Source organism: Setaria italica, chromosome VII (genome assembly GCF_000263155.2).
Source record: "Setaria italica strain Yugu1 chromosome VII, Setaria_italica_v2.0, whole genome shotgun sequence".
NCBI classification, from domain to species: domain Eukaryota; kingdom Viridiplantae; phylum Streptophyta; class Magnoliopsida; order Poales; family Poaceae; genus Setaria; species Setaria italica.
The window spans coordinates 19,843,206-19,854,498 of record NC_028456.1 but is presented as its reverse complement, the minus strand read 5'-3'; the positions used below and the strand labels follow the sequence as shown (position 1 = coordinate 19,854,498).

Genomic DNA, 11,293 nt, shown 5'->3' with positions numbered 1-11,293 from the left:
CCAGGGCGTCTCAGGCTTTCGGCTTGGTCACCGGTGGCTTGGGTGACGGGGTGTACGTCGGAGGAGTGGGTTTTGGCGTGGGAGTGTACGTCGGTGGGGTAGGCTTCGGCGACGGAGTGTACGTCGGCGGCGTGGGCTTCGGCGTCGGCGTGTATGTGGGTGGAGTAGGCTTCGGCGTCAGTGGCGTCGGCTTCGGCGACGGTGTGTACGTCGGAGGAGTCGGCTTGGGCGTCGGCGGCGCCGGCTTCGGCGACGGGGTGAAGGTGGGAGGCTTGTTCCCCTTGGGCGGCTTCTCCGGCTTGGGCCCGTGCTCCTTGGGCGGCTTGTGGCCTTGGGTGGCTTCTCAAGGCTGGGGCCGTGCTCCTTGGGCGGCTTGCCGACCTTGGGTGGCTTCTCCGGCTTGGGCGTCGGGGTGGCCGGCGTGGGCGCGTACCCGCCGCCGTAGCCGTAGCCGGCGTCGGCCTGGATCTCCACGGCCAGGCTCACGGCCACCAGGGCCAGCAGCAGAGCGGCCTTGCCACCCATCCTCTCACTCCCACTCTTTCCTCTCACTCACTCACTCTACAAGCTCTGGTCAGTGTGGCTGGTGGCCTGAGAAGCTCGCCCTGCCACCTCTTTATATACACGGCGGAGCAGGTGGGGGCCTTGGATGCCCGCTCGTGATCGAGAGGATAGGACGGAGGCTTCCCCGTTGGTCCCTTGGGTTCACCTGCTCACTGGTCCAGCACGGGCCAGTCTGAACCTGTTGACGCCATGGACAGAGAGCCGTAGCTGCTGCCTGTTACCGGGGCGGGCCCTCCTGGAGCAGGTGTATTTACATCGTTGCATATATAAGTATTTTTGCCGCATTACATCGACTTGCAGTCTTGCAGGTCGCCGGGCTGTTGAGATCACACGACGTGGATCAAGCAGAAATGCAAGAGAAAGAATGATACGAGAAAAAGAAAAAAAAAGAGAAGTAGAGGGGTTCAGTAGTTTTTTTTTACTGCATTCGTGTGACTGTTTGAGTGTTGTTTCTTTTGGGAGTGGATGCCGATAAACATGATCTTTAGGTGTTTTACAGTAGCTTCAGGGCTGTCGTCACAAGTAAACACTATTTACCGGCAGTTATATTAATTAACAGGCGGCAAGCTTTGTGTTTCTCATAATAATTGTGTTTTTTTAACATATCCGTACTAGTAGAACATGGAAGACATTTCCACGACCCCACACCACAAATCTACTCGAGCATGCCAGCTGATCAATCTCTCCTACCAGGCTACTACTTATCCTAGCCTATTATTAGTACCTTCATCAATGGTAATTTATCCTACCTGGCAGCATAATTCTACTAGCAACCTCCAAATATGGCGAAAACAAAACAGTTATAGTGTTTTTATCCTTTAAAGCCTAGATATAACTTTAGAAGTTTTTTCTTTCCGTAGGAAAAGTGCTACAACCTCCAATGTTAGGTTCAAGCTGAAGAAATAACCGATGGATTAATGATTGAGAATTGAGATCGGACCGGAAGAGACATATGTGCCACCCTAAGAAAATTTTTAGGAAATACCGGGGTTTTTGGAACATGAGCTAAAGTAAATTAAAATGAGGCCCAACTAACCGTAAGCATTAGCATGCTTTGTGCATTTCGGCTCTTGTTTTACCTTACCAAGAGCATTTCATCATATCCTCGTTCTGCCCTATGCAAATAAAGTTTCAGACATTTGCTGCAGGTAACTGTTAAGTACTCCAATACTGACAGCATCCACGCATTCATTCTGCAAGGGGCTCCGTGAAGTGTGAAAGGGTTTAGGGCTAGGGAGAAAATACAGTATACGCGGTTCTGCAGGACGAAATGGAGAGGTGGTTGCCCAATGCCCTCAAAAGGGCTGACGAAACATGTGCATCCATCTGAGCAAAGGCATTTTCAGCAAAGGCATTTTCAGCTTATGATCTTTCCCTGAAAAAGATGAGACGGTTGTCTTCTTCCCTCCGCCGACCCGCAGAAAAACAGGCGAAAATCGACCATCTTCCCCCCAGAAATCGAGATGCAGATGCCTCCTGCTCAGCTCGTCTTTATTGGTGTGGCCACGACGAACACCCCCCGGAAAAACACCCAGCAGTCGGCACTAGAGGTGCCTGCCGCACCATCAGTACTTCCAAAACCAGTGGTTACGAATATCCGAGCGTACGTAAGGCTAGCTGTCTCGGTGAAGTGCATCCTGTCGGTGGGGGTCGTCGTATTAGCGGGTTTTCCTGATCTAACGACTATAAAAATATTCCACTTTGAGAAAGGTGTGATAGTTTAGTAGTTTACACTGCAGAAAAAAATCTGTCTGCTAACAGTACATTCACCTCGACTTGTTTAGAAATTACAGTAGAACACAGGTGTTCTGAAGGCTTTCTGCAAATTGCTGTGAGACTTATGTGTGTTTCAAAAGCTTTAGCACAGTGAGTTGGGATCAAATTCAGAAGAAAAATCTTTGCATGCAGCAATATAATGTTCGAGTGGAGCACCATCATCTGCATTCTGCAAGCATCATGAGCAAGAAATAATTGCAATGATGCTGGTGTGCCACATCTACACTTTCATGTATCAACCGCCGATCTAGCCAACTCTTGTCATGGTTCGGTACTTCGGTACGTGTCCATATATGTCCATTGCTGCTGCTGCTGCTCAGCTAGGTTTGGCATGTCGGTGCCCCGAAATGACAGGAAAATACAATCTCCGTGCCCTAGCTACTGTGCTAATGCATGGCGTATGCTTTGACGAGACTTGGTGGCACTGAAATGATGCCTCTCTGCACATGCATATGGTCATGAAAATAGCACTCGCTTTGTATTGATGTGGCGAGCACATTCCCATATGCATGGCTGCTTTTCTCTCTCATTAACCTTTTGCAATGCTGCAGAGTTGCAGTCTCACATATCAGCTAACATAACATGACCATCACGGCGTGCTGAGGATCTATAAATCACTAGTGCAGGGTACTGCACGCCTGCACAGGAAAAAGGTTGACGACATAGCATATCTTGCAGGCGATCAGATGACTAGGATTAACAACAGTGCCTTTTCCTAGATCCATTAAGGGAACATTTGGCCGAGGGCACGTGCTAGGACTTTGGATCCATTATCAATACCTGCAAATCTACTAGTATAATCTAGTGTGTGTGTGTAGATATACTAATTACATACCGTCGAGTGTAGATGCATGATTGCACTGTAAAATTTTGAACCCATCTCCTGGCATGCAGGCCATGCATGTGTGTCCCTCGGGCACTGGTGTAATTCTTTCAATTGGGCAGGTGAGATTCTCACGCACTTCTAGAAAGTTCCCTGAGAGGCCAATTTTTAAGCTAGTAGCTACGATCCGTAAAAAGAAAATAGAAAAAGGAAACTTGGTAAAAGCACAATGCGTGATGTATTTTGTGGTCGTTTCTGGCAAAGTCGGGCGTGGTGACGATCATGTCCCGGGTTCTTTAGTGCCGTAGCTAGCTAACTAGGATGGTCTTGCTCATGGATCATGGATGCTGCGATGTGTAGGGTGGAATCGGTAGATATCCATTGGATAGACGACGATAGGGGGAGGGGAGCCCCTTCTTTGGCAAATAAAGCAGGAGCGCCATGATTCGAGGTGTGCTTTTTAGGAGCCACGCATGGGAGGGGGCGCATGATACGTGTCTCGCCGGCTTAAGCAGTAGCGGTAATTTCAGTGCGCCCGCGGCAGTTTCGGCACGGTAGTATGAACAGAAAGGGTTTCTGCCTTGCCTAGTTACAGTTTTAGCATGGTGCTGAATGTGCTCTGAAAACGTGAAAGCAGTAGCATGAAAGCAGTAGCATGTGTTCTGACCTCCAGGGTAGCTGAAAAATGAAATCTGAGCTGAATGTGGTCAGATCACGGGACTTTCATGAAGGTTCATCAGACCTCGTAGATGCTCATCTGCAGTGCCTCTTCCTTGCTTCAGCTTTTAATTAAGCAGTGACAAAGTACTAGTGTTACTGTGCATGGACTCAGAGAGAAGCACCGCCATGCACTCTGAAATGGCTGCCAGGGGCCGTCCACGTCCTAGGTAGTTACCATATAGAGAGTAGAAATTTGATTTGCCATTAAGATCCCGTTTGGATACCCCTGCTAAAGTTTATCACCTGTCACATTAGATATTTGGATGCTAATTAGGAGTATTAAATATAAATTAATTACAAAACTAATTGCACAAATGGAGTTTAATTCACGAGATGAATTTATTAAGCCTAATTAGTCCATGATTTGACAATGTAGTACTACATTAACCATTTGCTAATGATGAATTAATTAGGTTTAATAGATTCATCTCGCGAATTAGCACAGTGATTCTGCAATCAGTTTTATAATTAACTCATATTTAGTTCTCCTAATTAGTATCAACTATTCGATGTAACGCTAAAATTTACCGCAACTATCAAACACCGTAAATCGGAGTTGAAGCCTGCCTCGGTAGCCCATACAGTCTCGAGTCCCAACGCGAGGCGGCATGGGATGTCAGACGACTTCGTATTGTCGAATAGACAAGTCCCGAATTGGACTGGCAAGTTGAAGTACTCTGCACAGTACACAACACCACGGGGATACAGTGTTTGGAACGGAATTTTGCTGAGCACGCAAAGGTGAAGGTGACAGTAATAGTGAATACTCTAATACGCACCAGAAATGAACGCGGAGAGGAATGATATTCTGGGACTGCTTGCCTGAATTCGGCCTTGTTTAGTTGGGGAATTTGGGAGGTGCCAAATTACTGTTACAGCACTGTAGCACACTGTAGCGTTTCGTTTGTATTTGTGAATTATTGTCCAAATATTGACTAATTAGGCTCAAAAGATTCGTCTCGCAAAGTACAACAAAACTGTGCAATTAGTTTTTAATTTCATCTACATTTAGTACTCCATGCATGTACCGCAAGTTTGATGTGATGGAGAATCTTCTTTTTGCATAGTGTCAAAGTTGGGAGTTGGGAGTAACTAAACATGGCCTTCGTCCAGACGGACAACCAATCAAGTACTGGTAGCAGCAAGTATTTTTTTCATTCATTACTGATTTACACTTGCTGACGAATTCTATTCCCACCGCTCTAGATTCCTGAGCAACGTTCCTGCGATGTACGACAAGCTTCTCTGAGACATCGATCTGAAAGAGAGGGGGAAAAAAAACAGTAGAAATTCAGAGCGATGCTGGATGAAGCTTTGTGGACCTGTGGTGGGTGATGCAGGAAGCCCCGACTTCAAGGAATTTGAGCCAAAGCCCAATAAACGCCGAGAGGCGGACCGCATCCGATCGGACCACCGCAATAGGCGGGCTACATTTTTACTCGCTCTAGCAGCCCAGGACACACGTACGGATGGGCTCATATTTTTGAAGTTGTGCCCTCCACAGTATTCTTCGTGGGCCGTGAGCCCAGCACCACAGACCCACCTGCTTGGTGGGCTGGGAATGCCAGACTTATCAATTTGTCCGGTAAACTGCTTGGAGCTCATGTAGCCCATGCCGGATTAATCGTATTCTGGGCCGGAGCAGTGAACCTACTTGAAGTGGCCCATTTCGTACCACAAAAGCTCATAGTGGTTGTGACCAAGAAACCACCGGCTCACGTGTTCCGATTTAATTCCAAACGCCTCTAAATTATCGACGTGGTTTTGAATTTTTGTACGGGGACCAACATCTGGTATTTGGGTTGGGGTGTTTAATCGGACTCCGTACGCGGACCATTGAACGGGTTAAATTGGGGCAAGACTATACGTCGAAGATGACAAAAAACACGCTGTTGCCTTCAGACCTACCCGTCTTTGCTCGGCCCATCCCCTGCGCCGGCCACCGTTCTCACCTCTGGTCCCTACCCATCCCCTCTCGGTCGCTCCCGCGCCCGCCCTCCTACACCGTCTCTGGTGGCTCCCGCCGCCAGATTCGCTCGTCGGCCGCTGCCACCCTAACCGGGCTCCGTCAGTAAGCTCGCCATTACTCCCTGCCTCCTCTGCTGACCACCTGCTATCCTCCACCACCCGCGGCTGGCGGCACCCGTCATCGCCGCTGGTCCGCCGCCACCCAAAGCCCTCCCTCTACAGCCGGAGCTCACTGGAGACCCCACCTCCGACAACCCGAACCCTGAAGCCTAACCCTACCAGCGGCGAGCCCCCACCACCGGCAACCCAGAACCTGAAGCCCCGAAGCTCCGAACCCTAACCTCCGACGGTGAAGCAAGGCGCCACCCGTAACAGTGGGAGGAGGAAGAAGATAATGTGGCCACAGAAGGTGACAAGAGCACATTTGTTGCGTACGCAACATATAGTCATAGCGGTTAAATTGACCCTTTTTTTCCTTCGACTAAAACGAAGATTGCAAGGTTTCCGTGTGCATTGGATGCACCCCCGTCCGGCGGAGTCCGGTCGTGAAATCGTGACGACCGAGCTGGAGGTCCTCGTCGAGCTCCAGGCTGCCTCCAACTCGCACAGCACTCAGTCCCGGGTCCGGGGCCCTACAGGCGCGTGCACGCATGGTGAAATGGGGGACGTCACAGCCACAGGCAGCACCGCAGCAGGCGCCACCGTAGTCAACTGGGTCGTACGGCCGCACCGCACGCAGCACCCTGACGGGGCGACGACACGGCACCGCACCGCACGCAGCTGACCGAGACCGACCGTGTCGTGCGGTGCGGGTTGCGTGGCCACTGGCCAGAGAGAGAGAGGCGGGACGAGACGTCGCTAGAGCCAGCCCGCCCGAACCCGAAGCAATGGCGACGCGCCGGGCTCGCTCTGCCAATCCCAACCTTCTTCTTCAGTTTCCACGCCACCCCGACCGTCCGTCTCCGATCATTTCTCCACGGCCCGCTGGGAGGTGGCGTTCCAGAGCCCACGCGCGCGGCAAACCCCGTCTCTCGTTCAGCTCGTAGCCGAATGTTTAACCGGCCGCTACCTCAGCCGGCTGCCTGTGGCGGCAGCAAGGTGCAGCTTCGCCTCCCACTACGCAGCGTGGAAAGCGGTTTATCGGTGAAAATAAGTGAGTATCCTGCCAAACGCTTTACTTATTTTCACCGATTCTCGCTTATGTGGTAGGTCGTTTCAGAGATTTAAACTACAAGAAGCGAAAAGCGAGGAACGAAAAATTTTTCATTTAAATTATAATCAACGTGGCTAGGAGAAGGCGTATCGAAATAGAGTTTCAGATTGATCACGAGCTTGGACGAGGAGGGGGAAGCGCGTAACTGTGAGTGCCTGAGTGGTGACTGGCATAAAGGAGGAGTGCAACGAGAGTATTCAGTTTTGCAAACCACATTTCTTAAAAAAAAAGTTTTGCAAACAGCAACAACAAAAAGGGTGTGGACAACTCGAGGAGAGGACCATTCATGGCATGGGCATGGGCAGGGCGGTCAAAAAGGGTACCGAAAAGAGCATTAACACCACGTTCCGTTCCGTCCTGCCTTGTTCTAGCTCGGCCTCTCCTCCTTTCCGGAAAGGATCACCACCGCCTCTTCTTTATCGCCGCTTCTCCCCGTTCCACGTTCCGTCTCTCGCTCTCTCCGCTTGCTTGCACAAGACGAGGCCCACGCGACGCGAGTCAGTCCGCCAGTCAACTGTAACCAGTGTCCGTATCCCCTAAACAATTTTTTTTTTGAAAGATTGACTCTTGCTGCCTAGGAGTCCGGACGCCGCTAAAGAGCGCCGGAAACTTTGCCCGGCCGGCCGCCTAGCTCCCTGCTCGTCGTGATCGTCCGTCCGTTTCGTTGGAAATTTGGAACCGGAAAGGAGCTAGCAGCAGTAGAATTTTAGGCGCAGGAAAAGGGTAAAGAACTAAAGATTGAGCCGCGTGTGGTGCGCGACCACCGGCCGGCCGTTTTGCCTCCCACCACTCGTCCACTCACGCTCTCCTCTCGCTCTCGCTCTCGCTCACTTTAGCTGAACGTGCTCTGCTCGATCGGCGCCTCGCCACCACCTCACCCAATTCTGAACGCCATTGCTGAATCCAAATAGCTCATGCCATGTCTGAAATTCTTCGCAAGTTCCCCTTTTCTGCTGCACAAAATGATCATTTACCCTGATAAAACCAGCAACCAAGCAAATTTCCGTTGCTTGCTCAGCTTTCAGTAACGCATGATGCCTCCGGCGTGTGGGTGGAGTGAGCTAGACGTGATGCTGATCACGTCCTGGTCAAACGGATCATGAGCTCTGGTCGGTCTAACGCCGACGTGGAGGGAGATGCTCCGTTTTAGGCTTATCCTAGCGACTAGTACGCGTGTTGCTTTCAAGCTACGGATATGCGTTAGGAGTAATCTGCTCCGGAGTCCGGACTACGACATTCTGCATCGGGTAATTTGTTAACAACTTCGTTGCCTGATAAGCATCTTTTGCAGGTATTTGAATACTGGGTGCTAAACTTTAGCAGTATCACATCAGATGTTCGGATGCTAATTAGGAGAACTAAATATGAGCTAATTATTAAACTAATTGCAGAACCCCTGTGCTAATTCGCGAGATGAATCTATTAAGCCTAATTAATTCATCATTAGCAAATGGTTACTGTAGCACCACATTGTCAAATCATAGACTAATTAGGTTTAATAGATTCGTCTCGCGAATTAGACTCCATCTGTACAATTAGTTTTATAATTAGCCTATATTTAATACTCCTAATTAGCATTTAAACATGTGATGTGACACGTGCTAAACTTCAGAAGAGGTGTCCGTTTCTTTCTCTCACAAAAAAACCTAGTACGATCAACAGGAGTAGTGCAGACCAATGATCACTCGGATGGGATCCTCTGATTGATGTGATCGTCGTCGTCGTGCAAGTTCATCGGTAATTTTGACCGGAGGAGCACGTAATGATTATCGCTTGGAGATGCAACTTCATCATTCCAACAGCTCCCGCCGATCATCATTTCTTCTCAATCAAGTCTGAACAATTGCAACATCTTTCAGAGTGTAAGCAGTTGATTAGTTGAACACTTTGCAATTCCCTTGTCCTAAAAATTAATTTCTTTTGGTTAAATTGTCCCCTGTGCCTGTTCTCATCATGTCAAAACTCTCTGTCTCTACCCATGTACAGATTATTCTTTTCTTTCTCCCCCTCCACGAACCAATTCTTCTTTGTTTCTCTATGGACTTACATCAAAAGAAAAAAAAACAAGAAGCATCACAGGAACAAGAACACCATCATCCCGTTCCATGCAATTCAGCTGATCGACTGCTCAAATCAACTCCATCGGACTCGGATCACCAAAGCCATTCTCCATCCGCTTCGCTTCCTCAGTCAGAACGGCATGATGTGGGTGGTCTTGGAGTCGTACCCGGCGAGGCAACTCTTGGCGTTCACCCTGTAGATCTTGAGCAGCTCCAGCGCCATCTGCCGCGCCGCCGGCGAGCACCCGCTCTGCACCAACAGCAGCAGCCTCGTCAGCCCGCCCTCGGCCGCCGCCGCCGCGTCCGCCGCCCGCCGGTCCCGGTACCGGTGGCAGACCGCCCAGAGCACGCCCACCGCGGCCTCCGCGCCGTCGCGCCCGGCCTTCATCATCTTGCCCACCACCGCCGGGACGGCCTCCTCCGCGCCCTCGCACAGCGCGGCGCGGCCCTCGGCGCAGCCCACCGCGCACTCGAGGACCCGGAGCGCCTTCGCCGCTGCGCCGGGCTCCGCCGTGGCCACGAGCGCGCGCACCGCGGCAGGCACCGCGCCCAGGCGCACCATCTCGGCGCGCGCCGACCGGCGCGTCCCGCAGATGGCGGCCAGGCAGGAGAGGCCGGCGTCCACGGCCTTCCCGTCCAGGGTGCCCTTCTCGTCGACGGGGCCGATCAGCCGGACCAGCTCGGCAACCAGCTCCGACGACTCGGCCGCCGCCGCCGCCGCCTTCGCCTCGTCGGCGGCATTGGCGAGCAGGAACTCCGCCAGCCTCGCCGCGTCGACCCTCGCCTCCAGGCCGCTCCCGCCGCGCATCACGCGGGCCAGCGACGCGGCCGAGGCGGCCGCGTCCGCGGCGAGACCGGCCGCCACCCGCTTCTTGTTCGCGTCGTCGATGCCGTCCGACGCCACGATCGCGGCGAGCACCCTCGTTGCCGCCTCCACGCCCTCCACGCCGACCTCCTCATCGCCTCTCCTCCGGAGTACCGACGCGACCGTCTCGGCGGCGCGGCCGGCGCCCACGAGCGCGTTCTTTTCGAAGTCGTCGACATCGTCGTCGGACAGGTAGGCCGCCAGCTCGCGGAGGGCCGGGGAGGGGTCGGCACCGGCGTCGGAGGCCGCCACCTGGCGGACGAGGCTGGCGGGGGAGGAAGTCCGCGCCGAGGAAGCGGCGGCGGTGGGGGAGCAGGTGGCGGCGGAGGCGGCCCAGTGCGCGATGAGGCTGCGGAGGGTGAGGTTGGGGACGAGGTCGGTGGAGGGGAGCGGGAGCATGGTGGCCGGGCAGGTGGTGTTGCCGGAGTCGAGCCATCGCTGGATGGAGGCGCGGTCGTAGGTGACGCCGGTGCAGAGGCTGACGGGCGAGCGCATGACGTCGAGCGAGATGGGGCAGCGGAAGAAGCTGGGGATCTTGACCTCCAGCCCCTGGTGCTGCGGGGGCAGCCTCATGGCCGTCTCCTTCCGGACCATGGGACGTCGGGGAAGCTAGCGACGGCTGCCGGAGGGAGAGGGAATGCGGCAGAAAGGGAAGGAAAGGCCGGAGGATGGTGGTGGGGGTGGGGGTATATGGTGGGAGGAGAAGGAAAACCGGTGGTGGTGCTGGTCGTCGCGTCGGGCGCCCTGGTCCACCGTGCTCGTGTGAAACGTAACCGTTACAATTTTTTTTCCGGATTATTCTTCACGCGTACCCCTCAAGGACTGCATATTTTCTTGCACACTTGATTTTCTCTACCCGTTTGGGTCCAAAGAATTGAAATCTATTTAATGGAGTAGGCTAATTTATGTTGGAATGTGGCATTCCACAACTTTCCAAAGTTTAGATATAAGCCTATCTTAAATTCATGAGGTGGGAGATGGAAATTGATTCTATAGATTATGGTTATTAGATGGAATTCAATTCTTATAGCACGCTCTTAAACTCGCTTCTCTATAGTAGAAGTGCAGCATACAAGTATCTCTCCCATATCACCAACTATAATATACAACTATATTCCACATACAATTATATTAGCTTAATTAATTTGTGTCTAAATTATAATTATTAGGATGGAATTCAATTCCAATGATCCAAACGGGGCCTAAAAGAGAAACGGGGAAAATCTGTTATACTACCTCATATCGTTTTCTTTGGCGTTGGTTAGATAAAAAAAATGAACTAACTAGTATACTACCACACGGAT

At 51.9% G+C, this 11,293-nt stretch overlaps 2 protein-coding genes across 2 annotated transcripts; both read right to left on the bottom strand.

Moving 5' to 3' along the window:
* Nucleotides 1-10: 10 nt before the first annotated feature.
* On the bottom strand, nucleotides 11-525 carry LOC101758738 (extensin-like). The gene is made up of 2 exons (XM_004977927.1): nucleotides 382-525; nucleotides 11-322 (listed from the first exon to the last, which is right to left on the bottom strand). Exons 1-2 carry the CDS (start codon nucleotides 523-525, stop codon nucleotides 11-13), a joined length of 456 nt encoding a protein of 151 aa, XP_004977984.1.
* Nucleotides 526-8,938: 8,413 nt separating this feature from the next.
* On the bottom strand, nucleotides 8,939-10,675 carry LOC101779413 (U-box domain-containing protein 27). Its single transcript, XM_004975545.3, has one exon. It carries the CDS (start codon nucleotides 10,581-10,583, stop codon nucleotides 9,255-9,257), a length of 1,329 nt encoding a protein of 442 aa, XP_004975602.1. The 5' UTR covers nucleotides 10,584-10,675; the 3' UTR covers nucleotides 8,939-9,254.
* Nucleotides 10,676-11,293: the final 618 nt, after the last annotated feature.